The sequence below is a fragment of the Gallus gallus genome, chromosome 14, assembly GCF_016699485.2.
Source record: "Gallus gallus isolate bGalGal1 chromosome 14, bGalGal1.mat.broiler.GRCg7b, whole genome shotgun sequence".
Taxonomy (NCBI): Eukaryota; Metazoa; Chordata; class Aves; order Galliformes; family Phasianidae; genus Gallus; species Gallus gallus.
In genome coordinates, this window is record NC_052545.1 from 10,930,135 (window position 1) to 10,952,500 (window position 22,366).

The 22,366-nt window shown below is 35.5% G+C and overlaps 1 protein-coding gene across 50 annotated transcripts in view; it reads right to left on the minus strand.

Moving 5' to 3' along the window:
- Positions 1-22,366, minus strand: part of RBFOX1 (RNA binding fox-1 homolog 1) — a 748,795-nt gene that overhangs the window by 60,948 nt on the left and 665,481 nt on the right. For 39 of the 50 annotated variants that reach the window (XM_015294588.4, XM_414942.8, XM_046900794.1 and 36 more), the window contains one exon: positions 9,469-9,549. The exons of the other annotated variants lie outside the window; for them this stretch is intronic. In XM_015294588.4, the coding sequence (XP_015150074.1) occupies positions 9,469-9,549 (81 nt within the window). The remainder of the gene's footprint in view (positions 1-9,468; positions 9,550-22,366) is intronic. 50 annotated transcript variants of the gene reach the window in all.

Genomic DNA, 22,366 nt, shown 5'->3' on the forward strand with positions numbered 1-22,366 from the left:
TGAACAGGACAGAATTGAGAACATAAAGCTAAGGAAACACTGGAAGCCTGCAAGAAGAACTCAACACCAAAGATATCATGTAAAATAATGTCATAGATTGCTAAGAAAAAAAGTACAAAATGTATTTCTCGCTGTCCTAAACGTCTTATTGTCCTGACAGATTAAGCATGAGTGCTGTCAGTGGCGAAGTGCCATATCTCCATTAATAGGAAAGAGATTCCCAACTGTCTTTGGTCAAACAAGATCTGTAATATTCGAAGAAAAGGACAAAGAGAAAATCTGCAGTTTACTATGAAAAACGTTATATTTTCCATGACCCAAGTGTGGAATGGGGTATAAACTAAAAAAACCTAAACATCAGTGGCATACAATTCAGTAGGTCTCTATCATTACAGTACTCTTAAGTGTACCTGTTTAGACACACTGCATCATCACTAAACAAATTAACACAAGAATGAATACGAAGAACAAGGCACCAAAAAATAAATTTGAAAGAATGAAATGAACTCCATATTTACAAAAGCTGGATAGACACCATACATCTCACTGATGGCTTATCAGTCACCATTTAAAATGCTGATGGAGCATAAAGAGACAGCTCTCTTAAAAACAGCGACAGAATAGCAATACAGAATGACGCAGAACACACAATGTGCCATAACAAGAATTTCAGGCAGTGCTACCAATAAAAACAAAAAACAAACAAACAAACATAAAAACAACCAAGAAGATGTTACAATTACAACAGAAGTTGATCTGAAACACAGTTGTAATATAACACCAAGAAAAGCACTTGAGAGGAACCCATTCAATGCCACTTACATTATTTTGCTGACTGGAAGAAACATACACCTGTAAAAGCACTAAGAAAAACAAGCACAGGAAGCAAACTAGATACTAATGCCCACTGAAATGGTTTTCTCAGCTAGTAAAGTAAGCTGTTTTTAAAAAAAGCAGCAACCACACAACCACACAGACAAGGAAGGTCAGAATGGGTAAATACAGGCAGATTTTTATCAGGAAGCAGAAGGGTACTCAGAGCTTTCAAGGAGGTTCAGAAAATGTATTTTTCACTCCAGCCTAGACATTTGTGTAAGTTTCATCTTAGCTATTGCCAGAAGTTAATAAATGGTACTTAGGAAGCATTATAGCATATCTGCATCTCACAGGAAAGGGGAATGAAACAGTAACAGCTGTCACTGAAGACAGAGCTCACCGGAAATTCTAAGAATAATAATTTTGTCTTATAAACAGAAATATCTGATTTGTTATCAGTTATTTGTCATTGATCTGATTAACTGACAATGTATCGGTGAGAATTCATTGCATTAAACGTAACTACAGTCCTCCTGTACTATCTTTGAACTTTTTTTTTTTTTTTTTAAAGATTCTCAGAAGATGAGCCAACTATCAGCACGTACACCGAAAGTTTATATAACTAATTGTTCCTTCTAGAGGGAACTGCATATCTGCAAAAGAATTTACTGTTCTAACTCGTGGACAGAATGACTTACTATAATTTCTCTGGATCTACTACGCTGTTTGCTGTAACTCTTTATAGTAAAATAGTTGTAATCAGCTGTATTTATATTGACAACTATTGATCTATTATGTGCAGCTACACTTCCTGCAACATTTATCAGTAAGCTCAGTACAGGCGCTAACTCCTTTTATTACAAATACAGAGGAATTACTTCTGTGTGCTGTACCTACTTGGCACATGAATGATACGCTTTGTTTGAAGTCCTCAGCTAAAGAATAACAGTCAGTAAGACTTGTATTCTGTATTTTTACTGCTTCCTTGCATATTTTAGCAATGTGCTTCACAGACTTTTCTGTGAATATTTTACAGTAAATATTAATCCATATTTCAACCGCTGGCTTAGGTTCAAATTAAATACTGTTTCTTCCTTTGGAGCAGATTACTTTCAAATAAACAGCAGCCTGTATAAATGAAAATCCTTTCAGAAGAAACAAATTGTTTTCCTATAGGAAAGCTGAAAGTGCCTGGATAAATAGCTTAACTGCTCCTAAAACGTTTAATTTTGGAACATAAAAGGCTTTATAGAATAAACGACCCAAATTGTGTTATATTTGTGATGTTAAAAGTAAATACAATCATTATGACTTTACAATCTGATTAGAAAACTTTACATATGACATCAGTGGAACTGCTGTCGCCTATCTCCACTACAGCACAAATGCTGAGTTTCACAATCATGAGGGATTCTGAGAGTCCTTTTTGCTAAATAGAAGAAGCTTGAAAAAGGATTTCCAAGTGTCGTAGAAAACTAGGAGTATGACATAATTCACTTGATTTTGGAATCAAGTGAATATATTTAGAGCAATTCCACTCCAAATCAATATTATAAAAGCGGTAAAGCTCATTTGGAAAGAAACAGGCCTTTCAAATGCAAAACAAACAAACAAACAAACTAAACCAACAAAACCAACCCCCTGTTCTCATTAGACAGAATGAACATCACGTATGACAACTAAGGTCAACTGAACCTTAAATCGTTCCCTGCGCATAGTTACACTGCATTCAGATTTATGCAACTTCATTCAATACGTGACCCCTGGTTTAATACAATGGGCTAAAACAGAGATTAAAAACCTTCTGAAGATATTTCAATAAGAGCTGACATCCACATTTTTCTCTGGAAGTGATGTACGACTTTTCATCCTTTTACACATCTATACTTGAGCAGGGGACTGAGAAACATGGAAAGCCCTTAGGAAACTTCTCTTTCTACTTACTGTTGACACCTTCTTTGTTTAACCTTTCATGTAAGTGCACTAAACAGTATTTTTAACATAGAGACCAGGAAGGACACTTTCAACGCTAATTCTGGTGATTCTTTTCATTTCATAAGATTAATTTAGGATCCATATTAAAAGGTCACGAGAAATCACAAGAAGTAAATTAGCATAAACTATGATGAAATCTAAACAGATTAATAATTGCTATAATTACAATAAAGTTTATGTCCATTTGGATCAAATATGGTCAATCACATCTTACAAACAAAACCCCGAAATGGATACATCAACTGTCAGAGCGCCTAAACTTTGGTAGCTTGGAGTCTCAAGAGAATAATGTCATAACAGGATCATCGTTACGTTACTATTTTCATGTAATTACATATCAACAAGAGATAAAATCTGAAAAAATAAAGAAATTGAATGTTTCTACTAGCAATTCTGCTCAAAAGGACATTTCAAACAACCTTCTGAACATTTGTTTTCCCCATGTAATCTCCTTGTTACTGTAAATATTGCAGAATATAATATAAATGTCGAAGCCTATTTGCAATGCCACAGTAAAATAAAAAATCTGGAATGCCTTTACTGAAGCAAAAGAGCATGAAAATAGTTTCACTGAGCTTTTTTTAGCTAGTTCACTAATATTCAAATGCCAAATAGACTACTTTTAAATGAAGACTACCAAAAGAAAAATTGAATAAAACAGGCTTTACTTAATTCCAACTCTGTAGCATAATGAGTACTCAAATGGACTAAATCCTACTAGGAGATGCAGTATTTACACTTACTACTTATAATTTTCGGATCTGCTACACACATATCAAAAAGTCCTCAACTATACACCTATGAGATAAAACACCCAGAGGAAGAAAAAGTATGTATGTTCTAAATGCAAATATGTTGGTCATATATGTCATAAGTCTTTTTAATACTGAGTATATACACAGAAGCAAAATTCCAAACATTTAATGTAATTTATCATCTAAGATTTTCCTTCATCACTAGTACCTAATGAATAACTCTGAATCAGAAGCATTACTGGGACAACTTAGGAACATTTCTGATGCATGCACTAGAGTAACAGAATGATTCGCTGTAAATAACTTAAGTGTTCAAAACATTTTCTTTCTGAAAACAAAAACAACAATAACAACAACAACAAACAAAACAAAACGTCAGGACCAGAGGTTTCCAGGGAGTTTACTCAAAAACTTCTCATCTTTGCCTTGCTGTTTTCTGGTTGCTCAGAAGCCAAAATCCCAGAGCAAGACAGTTTATTGTTTTAATATCTGTCTGACGCAAAGCAAAAGTATTCTCTGGTGAGTGCTTATCTGTCATATGTATTACTGTGAAAGGAGTATCTAGTCAAATAAGATGTTCTAGGGCATATCATGGGATTATGAATTTAGCACCGACTGAATTCTGTTTAAAAATAGTTGAAAAATAGATATCAAAAATATCTACATTGATATTTTGAGGATGGGAACCCAAAGAGCGATGGGTTTAAAATATTTCAATCATAAGGGTTAGAAAATAGGATAATTAGAAAAGAAAAAACAAATCCATATGTGGAACAAACAAAACAAGAGAAAAAATGTTCATAATTGAAACAGTTAGAAGAGTAAAATTGTATTCTAATGATACAATGGATTGCAAACTTGTTTTGTATTAATTAAACTCAATGTAATGGCATTTTCTATATTGAAATGAATAACCAGTGATCTGGAAATTCATTTAGACCATTAGGTTAATTACAGAAACTGATGGAACTTTTATCAGACAATTACAATTATAGAAGGAGAACAACGTGGGACAGATTTACAAGCATTTGCACCACCACAATCATATTTTCTGGATTATACCAGCACTTCCTGCAAAATTTTAATCAGTTAAAATGTAATCAATTAAATCAATTAAAAAGTAGGCTACCAACTTTATTTGGCCTTGAGCATGGTAAAATTGAATAAATGAATATCTTCTTTCTGCGTTTTTGTAATTTTTTTTTGTTTCATAATACGAAGTATTCGTTTATTTTTATTTCAAACAAAAACAAAAACAAAAGAACATGTGGAAAAAAGAGCATGCATATATTGGTGCCCATAGATATGCTGAATATGAAACAAAACTAATATTTAGAAAATGTAACCCCAAACTAACATCAGTTTAACTCATACTCTTATTGAAGTCGAGCCACAATTCTTTTTTCTGGGCACGCAAAACATCTGGGAAATACAGACACTCATCTGTGAATCATAAAGGCATACAGCAATTTACTGTTTTACCATATGTTAGCTATTCAGTGCAGTGAACTGCCCTCTCATTCATGCTTGGAAAAATAGCATAGTAGTTACACACCTGATGGCTCAAGTATCTTTATTTTTAGATGGCACTACAATGAAGTCTAAAAGTTACAAAGATCAAAAAGTTTTGATGTAGAGACATTGAGCTGTGACTGAAATTTTATTAGATTTTACAGTCGCTCATTGCTTTCCATGGAACCTGGGTATGCACAACTGTAAGCGTTTGAAAAATGTGATGAACAGCTGTGGGCTGGCTTCCTTTACCATCTCTTGGTGCTTAGTGGTCCTGACGATGCTGATAAGCTACTGCAGAGCACAAAGTTTTCTACTAGCAGATGTCCTTTTCATTAGAGTAGGGAACATTATCAAGAAAACAGAGCCAGACTATTCAGAGGCAGCCAGACAGAAGACAAGTTGCAACGAATATAACTTGAAAGATTTCTATTGGAAACAAGTTAAAAGTTTGTTCCTGTCAAAATATTCAGGCATTGAAACAGGTCGCCCAGAAAAGTTGTACAGTCGCCATCCTTAGAGGTGCTCGGAGCAAACCGGCCCTTCCACCCTGAATAACTATCATTTTGTGGCTTTCTTCTGTACCATTATTTGGCTCTAATTAATATTTCATTCATGTTTTCTACATTATAAAAGTAAAATAAAAAAAAATTATATACATGTATATTTTTGCTTATTTTTCTTTTCAACACACTCACCCAACTATACTATTGCCCTTGAACAGCAGTACAGATATTTAGTAACAGGCATTGTTTTTTAAAATCTTCCTTGAGCCCAGCAGGGTGTTCCTATTCTCATGGATCTTGCGCTTAAGCACTTCATTCTGGATATTTCCAACATTTTCTTCAATATCATTGAATGTTAGATAGAATTTGGCAGGATTAAAAAAAAATTCATGTAAGCAATTAGTCTGAAGAAGGAAAAAGAGACTGACAGTTACATGCAGTCAAGCTTCTTGGTTTGCTAAGTTTCAGTTTAGCAACAGTGAGATGCCATGAGCCTCCAGGAAGCTTTCTGCCAATGCATACTTCCTCATCAGAACCTGATATACTCTAATCCTCATACTCCAGATGCATCTCCTAAATAGAAACTTGTTTGCACCCTTCTCTGGACTTTCTTCATTCTTCAATAGGATGATGGAGAAGAAATTCACTGAAGTAACTAACAGTTTTCCTCTCAAAACTTCACTGCTACGGGAATCAAGAGCAGCCAAGAAGAGAACCTGAGTTTCCTTACTTTGATCATCTCAATAAAGCAAATAGTATGTCCCACCAAGAGACATGAATGCATCTGCATGCTGAAACTATGCTTTCTACATAAAAATTATTTATTCCCAGAATAGATGTGCAAGTGAAAAAATGATCCAGATCCTGTCTTCTGCTCCAGCATAAGAGAACGGATGAGGCATGAGAGACTAGAGCTACTGATTTGTTCCACCGCTTGCAGAGAAACAGCTCATTTCTTCCTGTATTATGCAAAAGACCAGAAGTGATGAGAGGAAGCAGAGCCATGTTACCATCTCCCGACATATTCAGAGGTGTAACTAATCACTGGTCTGGGAAATGTATGAAGTGATACATAAAATATTTCCTAGGTAAATAAAACACCAGGTGAGAAAGGGCTGTTGGAAGAAATACACTCTTCTTTCTGGCTAGCCAAGAAATGGGGTGAAAGTGCTCAGAGCCATCACAAATTACTAAGTGACCAATACAATCAAAAAGCAAGAAACTGAGAAAAAAGAAAAAAACATTTTACCATCATGCTTCAACCACTCATTCTTTACATAACATAATTTTTTAAACAAAACACATACAGTCAAGTTAAATATGGTATCCTTTTCCAAACATCTGAAAATTCCCAAATTCCATTAGCATTTATTGAAATCCAAACCTCTCAGCTTAAAAAAAATCTCAACTGACTCTTTTCCTTCCATTCAAATGATTATAAATGTTAAACTTCTTAATTCCTTCACTGTAAGTTGTTCTGAAAAAATGCAGTAACAATATAGAAAACAACAGCATAAATGATTAATAAATTATTCAAAGATGAAGGCTGCCAGTCCATTGTCTACATGGAATAGTAGTAATAAAAATATTAATCTCTTAGATGTTAATATTGATTTATCAGATTTCAATTCACTGTCAAAAATATGCATAAAAAATGTAGTACAGAGGATCATTAAAATATTAAAAGAATGAAAATGAGAGAAACCTAAAGATTTATTCAATTCAATCCTATTGAATTTCAACTATTTTACTTCTTTACTGAAACTTGTTTAATTAGAAAAAATAAAAAAATAGTAACAAAGGTTAGTAATTGTAAAAATGTCATTATTAGCAGGAGCTGTGGACCTGTGGGGGGAAAAAACCATTCTGGCAATATGAAATACTATTATATGAATAAAATAGAAAGTATGACTTGCAGACACATGAATTCAGCAAAGTGTAATAATTTCTACTGCAAGGACTACTGGCAATCTCTATTATGAAACTGTGTATTACATATTGCCCAGTGGGAGCCAGATAGGCAAAGTCTGTTTACTTATATATTTGGCATAATGGAAAATAAACAGGTGTTTGTTAGTATATCATTATTCAAGGAGCACCACTGCAAAATAGATTTTTCAAAGGAATTGACTCATACGAAATAATGTAAACAGTGAAGTCTAGAGCTTAGCTAGCTCTACAATGGCTATGCAGAGATTTAATATAGTGGAGATACTGTAAGTTGTAAACAGCAGCTCCAGAAATAAATTTACTAGGATATAACACAGTGAGTTAATAGGAGCAACAAGGCAAACTTTAGATCCTAAACTTTATTTAGAACATATTACAGAAAATAAAGAACACTGCTCCTCTCCTCCCATAGAAGCTCCCTAACAGTGGAAGGAATGAAATGATTGGATAGTATTCTGCAAAAACGAATCTCAGATGCCTGGGGTATTTCAATCAAAAAGGAATAATAATAAAAATTAAATATACTAAAGATATACTGTAGGGATGAATCCCCTACTGATATATGTGGTACGTACTTCCATCCCTATGTTACAACTATGATAAAAATAATTTCTGCTTGGGAAATATGACAACACAAAATATTCTTGGAGCATCTGGAAACATATAGAGCTGAGGTTATCAACTGACTCTCCGATTTAAAGCATTTAATGTATTCTGCTATTTACTATGATTTGAAAGTAGATCCCATATTTGTTCTGTAAATTCTACAGCTCCAGAGGGGATACTGTGCATAGCCTTTGACATAAGACAATTATATCACTGCAGAGATGGCTGCTTTGCTCTTATTCCTGATTTTAATTAATAAAATACATTAATTGTTTTGTAAGTTTTTAGTGCCTTAAAAAGCACGATTGTATTCTGAATACAATCTCGATAAAGATTACATACCATAACACTGTTAAATCAGACAGTTACTTACAGAGAACTGCTAAGAACACATAGCAAATACCGCTCTTCGCCCTAATTCAGCAAGCAGCAGGGAAGAAGAAACTTCTGTACTGCAATAAGCAAAAGATGTTCTTTTTGATTGTTAATCAGCAACTCTTGCTTCCATGGATAATTTAAAAGGTCACTACATGAAAAATAGTGATGTCCTCATCTTCAGCTACTTGCACTGTTTCATCTATTAACAAGCACAATTGTTCCTTTGTCACGTGGCTAGACATCTGGTCATCTGATGAGATCTTGGAATGGGCAACAGTGGTACAATTAATACAACAAAAACATTCTCAGGATTTGGATCTACTTCTGCATCAGAATTTTAGAGGAGACACTGATACTCCAAAGTTTTGTACATAAATATTGGCTCATGGCAGCCAGTATTGTCTCACCTTGTCTTCGCTATTTTTCTTATAGCACATTCTTATATTATCCAAAATACCCATTGCACAGTCTTTTTCCTTTTTTTTCTTTTTTTCCAAAAGAAAACTTCATATTTATTTTTATTTCTTGACACAAGCAAGCACTGGCATGTTGTGAGACTTCTTGTTTATTAAATCAAAGTTGTGGCCAGGAAGGAAAAAGAAACTTCATCTTATACAGAAAACACAGAGTGCACATCAGTTCTGGATTCCAAAAAAAAAGTGACAATTAAAAAAATAATCACCATTACAGTAGACCTTTTGAACATTTCTGTAGAACAGTCCAATACAGGGGCTTTTTCTTTTTTTCCCATAAAATATTCTCTTAGGACAAAGATGCAAGTAAAAACATTGAATGATCCGTTAACATTACTTACTTACACATGCTTACAAATACCACATTTACCTTAACACGAGCTAGTTGGAAAATTTACAGTATAATGGGGCTTAATTCATAATAATGTCCTTTGTCACAAAACAGGAAAAAAATAACAGCCGTTAACACTAGCTTACTTGTGGATGTGTATACTAGTGAACTGGGGGCACTGTACACGGGAGATCCCTCCTGGTTTGCCTGGCACAGCAGCACCCTGCCTACAAGAGAGAGAGAGAGAGTGGTATCTGGTTTTGGAACACTCAAACTAAACCTCAGTTTTATCTCAAAACAGAAATAAAGCCATAACTGAAGCAGTGCATTGAAGCAGAGGCACTTCATGTCCTTTAATTTCACCAAACAGAAAGAGCCCCAGTAAGCGTGTAAAATTTTACATTGGAAAAAGCAAAAACACAGACATCCCCCCCAAATCCAAAAGCCCTCTTTATCACACGGGGAAACTGGCGCAAGCTGTGTTCATTAGCAGCATGCCCTGGTCCCTCGCCCTGCTGCAGCTGCTCTCTCCCTCTCTGCCCTGCATTTCCAAAGCAGAGGCTGCCTCAGGAGCCCTGCTGTGAGATCCTGCAAAGCTCCCACCCTCCACCCAACAACTGCTTCTCATCCCCAAACTCTGGCTGAGATGAGAGGCTACCGAGCAAACAACAGATAAATCAGACTGCAAAGCTCATATGTACAGACCAAGCATGATCTCAGTTATATTGCTAAAATTAGCAATGGTGTGAGAGAAACCAAACTATGACTCTACATGTGAAGATTTCAGTGTTCTTTGCATGAATAAGAAATACTTAAACATAGTATATGTTCCAGTATACAAGGTGGATTGAGGATTAAGAACAAAACAGAAGGAAAAAAAAACATCAAAAAAGGGGAAAAAAAAGTAGAAGTAATAAACAAATCAATTTAAAACAGTTCTTCTTCGATGCATTTTCATTTTGAAGAAATCAACAAATTTTAGGATTGTTTTGTGCTTGTTTTCATAAATTTAAATTGACTACCTTGCTATTTCAGCATCTTTCTCTGTGGTTATACCCGAGCATTCTTAGATGAATACAGATTGTCTAACTTTACAGTGGGAAAAAAACGTTCTCTCCAGCTGCACACCTCCAGGAGGAGCAGGTTGTGACGCATCTGCTTTTGCAGATCCATTTACATGTATATGTACAATATACAAACATATGAACATACACTGATGTACTTGAAGTTACCAGAATGTGTGAAACACACAGTTCCAAATATATTGAATTTATCTGAAAATTTCTGAGGCAATTAAGAGAAGTCATGCATTGACTTGCAAGCAAAGTAACTCAATAGATCAGAAGTGGCTCATCCGGCAAGAGCAACCCTCAACCTACATGCAGTTACCACACCTGATTCACTTCAAAAACAAGTCTGCAGATACTTTTCTATCACTAACCCTTTTTTAAACTGCCACTTGCAGCTGTCAGCTGATGTGGAAATATGCGGAATACTGAGAAATTCTGGTAATTGCAACGACTTAGCTAAGTGTGTGAGCACCGCAAATCTCATGAAACATTGCGCTTTCAAATTCTCAGACCATAGTATAAACATCATTAATGGGCTTTGGAGATACTTGGTTTTTTTCTGTTGTTTTTTGTTTTTGCCTTTTGCTATTTTTTCAGCCATCCAATACGAGTCTTAAATACAAAACAAGGTCTTCTGTTTGTTTTGCCTTATGTGTGTGGCTTTTTAATTATTAAGAACTATCTGTATTACTGGAAGCCGTGAAATAAAGGAATGAACACCTGTTCAGATTCCAATGGCAATCCCAATTTTCAGACTGGCAGATGAACAGCAGTAGGAATGTATACATTGGAATATGGACGTATTTAACAATATATAGGTGCTTCAAAATATGCACTGCTACAGGGCCCTGAAAGTGTGAACTGAAGGTACAAATGAGCTCATCCAGCGGAATGAAATGAGAAAAGGGAAGGAACCATCAAAAACAGTAATTCTCATTAGATTTTAAACATAATTTAAGTATCATGGCTTCAAGTATACTTTGTAAGTACAGAATGCTAATGGTTTTCAAAAATTGAAGATTATATTTCATGTATATTATCCAACAAATTAAAACTTTGCTTTTTCCATGGCGTGCAGCTAGAGAAGTTATTACTCTTTGCAGTTAACATTCTTATTAAAATTTCTCTGATGCCATCCAATATGAGTCCAAGTTTCCTTTCTCTAGGTTTATTTATAATGAAATGCTTTAAAAAGGGTGCTTTTTTCATCCATACTACCAGACTTTGTAATTATATTTGGACATTCTGCCTTTGAATTTGCACATAACATTATCAGCTAAGTCACCATTATTAGATTTTTTGGAAAAATATGGAACTTTTAAATCTATTTTTGTGAGAAAAATAACTTCAGCTTCTCATTTTTTGTATTAAAAATATTTAAATTTTTCTTAGTAGGACAGGATAAAGATCAAATTATTTTCAATAAATACTTTTGTAAAAACCTCAAAATATGAAAACAATCAGTGAATTCCCTAATGAAAAAAATGTCTTCTTTTCCCCTCTATAGTACTGAATTCTGTCAGGATACAGTGAAGATTTTTTTAAGAAAGAGGATTTTAACATATTTAACATAACTAAGTTATTAGTATTTCTTTACAAACTATAATTTAATAATACCACGGAGCTGATGAACTTCAAAAAATTACAGTCATGCAAGAGATCATCCTTAATTCTGCAGTCTTTTCTGTATAGCAGCATATCTTGAGCTGATGCTTTCTCATTAAGAAGAATCTGCAATGCTTTTTCTTTTTTTCTATTATGAGCATTTACATATGTGGTCACAGAAGGCACATGTGACTAGCGGTATAGGATTTTGGCCATCATCAGCTGAAAGGCTCTCCTGACTGTCTCTGCCAAAAGGCTCAGAAAAAAAAATAGCATACATATTTGAAGAGTGGATTCACTAGAGACACACTGGCTCAGAGGAGAGCTTGGGACAGACCCATGGCAGAAGGGAACCCAGGGCAGCCTGCGTGCTATGTGTAATGGTAGGAGAGCAGCCCGCTGGGGCTGAGCCATGGGCTGTCCTTCACATAGCAGCAGGCAGTGCTGCTGGAGCAGGGCACGTTGGCAGCACATGATAAGACTGCAAAGAACCCCCCAGGACAGGTGCATCACTCATCCTTGGCTTAACGGCAGGCAGCAGGCACAAAAATGTACTTCCCAGGCTCACACTTGTTTTCTCCTACAGCCCAAGATTAAGAATATACAGTTTGATTAGGTCTTTTGTTAAGAATTATTGTTACTTTGAGGAAATAATTAGTCTAAAAACATTCAGGGCAGTGATGAAAATTATTTGAAATCATTAATATTTTCAAGATGCTAAAAATTCAGTTCCAAATCATTCAAGGATATGGAACTAAAAGTATTTTTCTCATTTTTTCATACTTGCAAAAATAAGTTTTTTGTATGGTCCCTATTCTCAGGGCTTATACAAATTAATCTGTAGAGCATAAGCAGAAATGTAAATGTAATAACCCACAGGCTATTTCCTCATACGAGGACTATTACAGAGTTTGTGGTATTTTGTGAACACTCCTCAGGTGGCTCAGGAGTAACCAGACTGACCAGGAATCCATCAACAACGGAAGGACTTCGCAGAAATTTATAAGGGATTTTAGATCAGTTCTGCCAAAAATAGTTTCTTGGTCAGACTGGAACCGCTTTGTAACCAGCAGTACAGACAGTTTAAAAGTAAAGATCTGGAAGAAGCTTAAAAGAGTCTACACAACTGGTTGGAATCTGGCATCCTTTGAGGAAGTACAAATTGAAACAACATTTTTAGAAGAAAAAATTCAAATCATTTTTTTTAAAATATGGTACTGAAGCAAACAAAATCAATAATGTAGCAATGCCTTGACCTTGGGAATAGCTGTATTTTGTCACTCAGAGTATACAGAACTTTCAGAAACCTTCACTAACAATTGTATAAAGTTTGTATAAAACAGTTACCAAGAACCTGAGTTCACAGTGCATCAGCTCGCACTACCTGTAGTACATCTGCTCCCAAACAAAAAGTTTCCAGTTTACAGTGCTGTTATTTACTCTACAAGAATCTTCAGAGAGTTACAAGAGAGAAGAGGACAGAGTAGTACTCCATGACCACCCAGGGCAAAAAGATAACAACACAAGTGCAAAAACACAAGCATTTTCAGCAGCAGAAATTAAGTTGATACCCAGGGCTGGTCTCCATTGAGTATTAGTGCACAGGTAAATAAAATGAGAACTTACAATACAAAAACTAAAGTTACTACATACAAGGAGATTTTGTGAAGATTACACCACTCTAATCTGCTGCACACTCAGCTCCCTTGGTAAAGAAGCTCTTCATTAGACATATTTATTCTACTCTTACCAGTAGGACTGTCTTCCTGCTTTTAGCAACCAAGCACCAGGTTGGTTGCTAAAACGTAAAAAAGAATATTTGCATCATATTTTCTCTATAGTATCATAGACTGTTAATTTATAGCTCTAATATAAAAGCTGAAATGCTTTTTAAATTTAACAATTTTTATTTCATTTTCTCTTTCTTCCAATACAACTGGGTGGTATATAGATCTATTTAGTCCCTGTGCTAGTTCTCAGTTCTCCTGGTCCCTGTTTTCCTTCTACCTTCTGCAATAAGTGTTATTCCTATACTCTCAATGATATCTATTATATCCATACTTTTAATTTCTCTTCCATGTACAACATCTGAAGAAAACTATGAGGCTGTATCTCTCACAAACATGACAGGATGTTTGTTAGTTACCAGAGACCTCATAAACAAACCATGTCAACACCTGATTTGCTGTTTTAAAAGTGTAATTAGGCCTTTCCAGACAGAAACAGCATTGTTTTTGTCCTGCAAAGAAACACTGTTCTATGATGAGTTATTTCAAACAGGCCACAGAAACGGATAAGAAAGACCTAACTAAGAAGGCCGCTGTTATACAGTAATACTGAATGTTAGCATCCATTATCCCATCTGACTAAGGAGTTTGAAGAGCTTCATATATACTGGTTGGTAAGCGTTAGCTTAGCCCTTCATTATCAACAGTCAAACTCCATGGCATTAGTATACTTTTAAGTATGTTTACAAAAAAAAAAAAATTGCATCTTGAATGCCATTAGTTACTAGTGAACTTTCTACAAACAGAATAATACTCCTTCAGATTTTAACACGACCATTCCCGGATGCCTGTGTTGAGTATTTAAATACTTCCATTTGCAGAAATAAAGTAGGAACACCCAAAAATACTTCCTTAAACCCTTTATTCCAGTTTTTATTCTCTTAAACAAAAGTTAACTTTAATTTCCTCAAAGCTATATATGGAATTTCATTTAAACATGAAAATTTAATGGCAGGAAGGAGAATCTAAAGTAGTTAGTGTCCAAAGGTGAGTTTTCAAAAGCCCAAATCAGTATCTGAATTACATTTCAACAGCAAACCTGAAATACATTCAATTATGAATTACCTATGTATACTTACTTGCCTTCTGATAAGAACTACACAGAACAATGAGAATTTGTATTCTATACATACTCTAATATTTCTGTAATACATCCCTTGATCTAGGTAGAATCTCACAAAGTTTTTTAAAAACAGGAAAAAAAACATTTTTGGGGGCAGTGGTGTTCTAAGACGTTTTATGGAATCTCTTCATGCAGAAATTCTGTTCCAATTTCCTTCCATCACTTTTCTGAGCATAGCGCATGTTTCTTTATTATGATCTCTCAGAGTGTCATCAAAACACTCAATAAAATTAGGCAATGACTCAGGGAACAGCAGTGCATTTCACAACAAATGTTATTCATCAGTCATCGTTCCAATTACTCCTTGCTTTTGGGAAATAGACCTCTCTTCCCTGTTACATATATTCATTGGCCAGTATATTAAGTCACATACTGGGGCTAGATGTTTCCTATGTCATTTAACTAAAAACCAGATAAGCAGCAAGGTTTGCAGCTCTGCTAAGAATTTTATCTGAGATTCTCTCAATTCCTCTTCTCACCCTTCCCTTCTGTAGTATATATAGTCCATACATAAGCTTTAGCTCTACTTCCCCGGGTCCTGACATGCCACATACAGCTGGTTAGATCACTTACCACTATGTACTGCAGCGTCTTAGGCTGGAAAAAACATTACAGATAGGATGGAATCTGTCAAGTGGCAAATTCATTCAAGCCCTGCTCCCATGCCAGCATTCTTTTCCTGCCCCACAACATTGCTTTAAATCTTTATCAACGAAAAAATGAAAGGAACATGCACTACTGAGGCACTAAGGAGGAACAGATTACCCATGCAGCCATATATTGTGCCATAGCATTCTTGGTCTGAGGCAAAGTAATGCCAACTTAGAAACAAACACTGTGACTGAGTTGCTGCTATTATCTTTAACGCGCCAGACTAACAGAGATGGGCTATATTTTGCACATTTTTCTGGTAATGTTTGCGCTCCACAATGTAGAGCAATCACAACAAACTGCCCTTTCCAAATGCCATACACATTCCTTGTGTCGTAATCAAAAGGGAGAAACTAACTGACACAAACTCAGCTGCTGCTTGTACCAAAATACCTAGCAACCCTGGGGAGTTTCCCTATGCTTGTTAGTGAATTTTTAACATTCAGATCTGGATGTAAACCTTTATTCGCACACTATCACACACACACACACAAAATCTAAAGCTAGAAGTACACTGTGTAATCATATAAAAGCAATAGTACTGCCACTACTGCCCGTAAGTGTAACTTTCCTGCCAAGTATCATCATGTTCAGGTACATACAAGACTGACATTCTGTAACATTCACTGTGATTGTACGTGCAGAGCCCCACTGAAGCTGTTCAGGACGTCTGAAAATCAGATCTTAACTCCTAATCTTTCTATTCCCCGCTAGCAGACTAAAATATATATAAGTGATGGTTGGTGTTGGTTCTTTTAAGTTGATCTGGGTTCACTTGCAACTTTGAGGAAGAAAAAAGAGAAATTCTAAACTATAAATACAAATTCTGAGCTGGTATTATGTTCTTGAAATAAGATACTTGAGAGTATAGAAATACACTTATATTCTGCTGATAACCTGATGAATGAAGACTGCAACATGAATTAAATCACAAATGAAACTGGAGCCCTTCTGCACAAACATGAATACTACAGTTTCCGTAGCCCTGGAGGGATTACAACTAGATGTATTCATGCTTTATCCTCTCATACTGCATCAAGACACTATTTTGTGTAAATTACCTATTTGAGTAAATTGATAAGACAGAAATGCAAATCTAATGCAATTAGATGCAGAGATGCAAACTACTAATTTCTCAGTTCCATTTGCTTACCCTGATGGGTGCTGTTTTTATACTAAAAGCTCTGAATGACAAGCCATAGCTGAGAATATAAAAGAGAATAAAAAAATGAATCACTGGGTATAATCCTGAATTCTGTGAGCTTATTGTTTCTCCAGCCCAGTCAGATTTCAGAATTTCATGAGCATGAAAAAAACCATTATAACAAGGTAAAGCAGCATATCCAAACTTTCCCAAACACTCACCTTTTACTATAAGCAGTTCTATGCTTGGGAATTTTCCCCAAATCATTTTCACAACGAAAATCTGACACAGCAACTGGGTGGTATTGTGTCCCACTGTAAAATTTAACTTTGGCTCAGCCACCCCCGCAGATAAATAAACAACTGAAATCTCAGTACCCTCAATAAGCATTACAAAATTCAATTGAAATGTAAATGTACCGGGGATTCTGTGATCTGATGCCCCAAAATGAGAAGAAAATGCAGGAGAGGAAAGAGAAGACATTAACTATATGTTTGGAATATGATTCAACGTAATCTTAAACTGCTTTAGCATTAATTTTCAAATGTAATCAAGGTTTAAAATGCATCAGAGTTGTTTTCCACTCCACTTAACTGTATTAACTTCACATTTCATATATTACTTTATTACGTTACATTTCAAAATTGTCTGTCTGCCTGACTGTCCATCCCAACTCACGGATCCTTCTAACTTTGTTATCCTTTTAATCACAGGGATTTATTCCTCTGATTTTTATTAATTTACAACCTTATCTAACATTGCTCACATCCCACTCAGTCCTGAACAAACAAGAGTTTTACCAATTACCTTGTAGTTTGTCTTAAATTATCCTGTGAGAGATTTTTAAGACAGTGCTCTTTGCATGTAGCCATGATTGGTATTTGAATTACAGTATCAAGCTTAATTCCAAGAGAAAACCTCCATGTATAAAAGAGCCTAGGCTTCAGGTCCAGGCAGCGCACACCAAGGCTAACTCTGCACTGTCCACTAATTGGTATGACAGTAACAGTAGTTATTAACAGCTGGTTTATATCCAGTCTCCAAAGCTACACCATACAGTTTGGCTTGTATGAACCACGCTGAGGGAAGAGGAATTGTCTGAGGCCACATAAAAATATATATAATATAGTCAATGTATATAAAAGTAACAAAACTTATTTTATTTGTAATATTTTTTATTTTAAAAAAGTACAAAAAAGGGCAACAAAATGTAAAACTAGCAGGGTGGACATGTACAGTCTAGAGGTCTGCACTGGACTAAGCTTAATCTTGTCCCCTGAAGCAAATAGCTCCACAGCACGTGGTTGAAAGGTGTCTAAAGCCAGTCTGGTTCAAATGTTTACACCCTCTTACAGAGCACATGGTATCAGGTGTGCACGTGGAGCTTCTAGTGCATTTCTTAGCTTCCAGAGCAGTTTCTAGCTATCTGAATCTATTTCACCTGAACCAAACCTACTCTGTACAATCCCAAGCCAATATGTGGCAAGTGGGGATCACAGATATACCTCAAAAAATGCTAATACTCCAAACAGTAGCACGGACTTTACACTGTCCCTGAAGTCTCAACTATCATGCTGTCATTTAGGTAGCATTTTGACATCTTGCATACAATTAAAAAAGTTTTTTTTTTTTTTTTCTTATCCAAAATAGTCAGAAGTGTGCAACCCAAAGCAAAACTCAATTACACAGCAAATGGAATACTCCTCTCACATCTGTTCTAGTTTCCAGCTACGTGCAGCTCAGGGCAGTTTCTGTGTATATATTAACAGTCCGCATATTTCCCTCCACAAACCAGTTACAACATCCTTTTAATACACACTACTCTTCCTTAGAATAAAGTACTAAAACAAGTAAGCTGTAGTCATAATTACACATTTGATTATGATTACAGCTGGTCCTGTATTCATCCATCAACTCACAGGACAGGTGTTAAGCAGAATTCAGGCTTACTCATGCACATCAGTTTATCATTCTCAGCCTACCTTATACACATTGCTTTATTTTGGATTAGATATTATAAAATGAACAAGTTTACCTAAAGAAAGCAAGACATTTTCATACACGTTACCTGACAGAACTACCACTGAGGAAATCCTACTCTGTGTTAAAAAAAAATAAAAAAAAATCACAACATGTAGGAGGAGCAGCCATTAAAGAACATTTGCTATCATTCATTCTGGTCCTACTTCCTTTCTCACAATACCTACTTAAATAGACTTCTATTCTTCTATATATTACTTCATTTCTACAGGTTTTCTCCATTCCAGAGCATCTAATGGGGCAATTCATTACTTGCCTTCCCTGCCTCAGCTGTGTGCTTTGCACCCATGGCAGCTCCATCAGCTTCTGGTACTGCTTTATATTCTCAAAGTACTCTTCATCTACATTCAGTAGCTACTGATATGACTTTTAGAAAAATCTTCAGCATCAGCAATCTGACCTAATGCCGCACCATAACGGTGATGTAGCACTAATTTAGAACAATCTGCTCCAAATCCATTGACTCTAAGTAGTGAGATGGGGTCAGCCTGGCTTTGCTGTGTAATTACATAGTTAAGTAAGACTACTTGAAGTGGAATATCTCGTAAGTCAGGATGATTTGCAGAAAACTCAAAACCTACATCTCAAGAAAACTTTACTGACAAGCAAACAGATTGAAACCCATCCTTCCCCCCAGACGCCTTCCTTCCTGTTTTGAAAGAATTTCAAATTTCAGCATATATACTGTTTATTTTTTTTTCCCAAATTCTATTTCTGCAGAAGTTCATAATCATCTCAAGTGATACCTCTATACCAGACTATGGTCAAACCCACCAAACTTCTACACTCGAGTAGCCAGAACCATTGTCTACCTGCTGCTATAAAGCTCTATCTACAGGTCAAGATTTACCATGAAATAATCAAGTACACGGAATTTCTTTTAGTGATCAAACAGCAGTAATATCAAAGCCCAACTGTATGCTGTGTTTTCAAATATATATCCAAATAGAAGACCAATGTTTAAAGGAATTGTACTGACAGTATCTCATCTTCTTTTGAAAAATATACAAACTTCAATAGAATGAGAAATCTGTATTGATTAACCTTGCTCCAGATTTAAATGTATAACCAATTCATGAAACTAATATTTCAAAAAATAAAGTCATTAGTATTATTCTTTGAATAATCCTTGTTTAGTTTCTGTAACTGTATACATTGTGATGAAAACTCATTATAGTGCAGCATAAGGCATAATTAAATTCTAGAAGATCTTTTGTTTGAATATAGTTAGTACAGATGCTGAATTCCATTTTCTTCTAACTTTATTAATTTTTCATAAACTAGAATTCTGACTGTAATGACTTGCAACAGCTCCACAGAAATTTCTGACAAGCATTAACTGTCACCACTGGCGTTAATCTAACTAGGACATCACCAGTTATACAATGGTATTCTAACATGATTTTTGAAAAAACAGTTACAGATACGTTTTATACTTTGAAAAGGAACATCTACATATAACTCACGGGGATAATTATTTCATTTTTACGTATTTAGAAAATCATTTAAACTTTTTTTAGTTAATAATGTTGAGAAGACGTTTATTTGGAAAAACCCATTTAAGTCAATGGCCAAATTCAAATCTAGGCATATGTAATTTGTTTTAAAGTGAATTAATCTATACATTGATAAACAGCCAAGTATCACCAAAATTAAACTCCATAGATATAGTGCAGTGAACTTTCACCCTAGCATCAAGAACTCCTGGATAATCATATAATTCAGCTTCACAAATTCCAAACACTTTCACTGAAAAATGTTTCTAAGGTATTATGCAACAGCCACTTAAATTCAAAGGAAAAGTCTAGAAAGACTAAGTGAATCCCAGATGCTTTTACACTGCAGAAATGCATGCTTTAATACATGGACAAAGAGAATTAACATTAGCAAACATACTAAAACTCTCTCTTCTCTTGGGTTCTTATTTAAGTGCATGTTTATATATATTATGGAATTTCTTTATTTCTTAATTAAAAACAGCATTATACTTCTAAGTTTAAAGCAAACTTACAAAAGGAAGCTTGTTACAAAAATCTGCCTCTTGAAGGATAACTGCTAGCTTTCAAACCCAAAGCATGCTAAAAAACCCCCTGCTGTGAGTGTACATACACAAAGTCAAAAGCACAAGCTCTTCTCCCTGCTTACATTTTAACTGATAGGAAAATTTTCCAAGCCACCTTAGAATGACACATGAACTATTCAAGAGACCGGATGTCTATGATAGTGCTTACTGAGTTAAGACTATTTACGAAGTGAAAACAACTACTCAAATGGTCTTAGTGGAAGAAAAGTGACTATGCAGAAGAGCTGAACTAATGAATATGGGGATAATGGCATTAACCACTAAGATTATTAAGGAACAGGCCCATCTCTGCTATGAGGAAAGCTCTGACAGCTCAGCCTGGAGAAGAGAATGCTCAGGTGAATCTCATCAACATGTACAACTATCTGAAAAGAGATGGGAAAGAAGATAAAGCAAAGCTCACTTCAGTGGTTCCCAGTGACAGGATGGTAATGGGCAAAGCCTGAAGCACATAAGGTTCTGTCCATAAGCCAGGAATTACTTTTTTTTTTTTGATCAGAGTGACTAAGAACCATTGCTCAGAAAGGCTGTGCCGTCTCCATCCTTGGAGGTGCTCAAAAGCTTTCTGGACATGGGCCTGGGCAGCTTGCTTTAGGTGACCTAGCTTGAGCAGGGGGATTGGACCAGATACCTCAAAACAGCCACTCTGTGATTCTGTCCATAGATACACATATCCTTACAATATCTTCTATTTAGCCACGTAGGATGGCTCTTGCCACTAGCTGCTGAAAAACACCTACAACTTCCTGACTATTCAGGAAAAATAGTACGTAATTACTTACCTAAGTAAAAGGAATAGGAAGTCTATATTAAATGCTTGTAAACTGTGTACTATGACACATGATTAGGGGAAAAGGACCAATACAAGTCCTTTTTTTCCTCTACTGACAATTGAAAATTTTGGAATAGCATACTGTTTGCTGGCTACGATTATATACTTACATTCTCTCCTGTGGTCACTCCTGTCTTCTGGAAGAATATTCACTATATATTGCCAAGTCATTCCTGTAACATCTTTTCCCCGAACTTCACGCACGGAAACTATCCAAAAGAAGCCTCTCACCACCTACAAACCCTAAAATACATGTTCTGACACTTGCAAGTCTCAAAATGGCCTTACTGAGTCTCAAGTTATCTGCATTAAAGGACTGATCTGTTGCAGTAATTTGAGTGCAACAAACTCTACATTCCATGAAGGAGTGGAAGAGAATTCTCAACAATTCCTCATTTAAAAAACAAAGGAAAGAAAAGAAAAAATGGAAGATCAGCAGTAGCTCTAAAAGGAAGAAAATGGCACTTCACTTTCAGACTGCCCGAGGCTGAAATAAAGGCTGGGTATCAAGCATAAAATAAACACTGGTATAAAAGGAAATGAGCAGGTAGAAGTCACGTTGTAACACCACCACAGAAACAGAATGCAACAACTTACAGTAAGAAAGTGCCATAGTGCTCCTAATAAAGAAATCAGTCTGAAAACGTCTTTTTGTCAATCACAGACGAGCATACAAGGATGGATAACAGACACATGCTTAACACAGCAC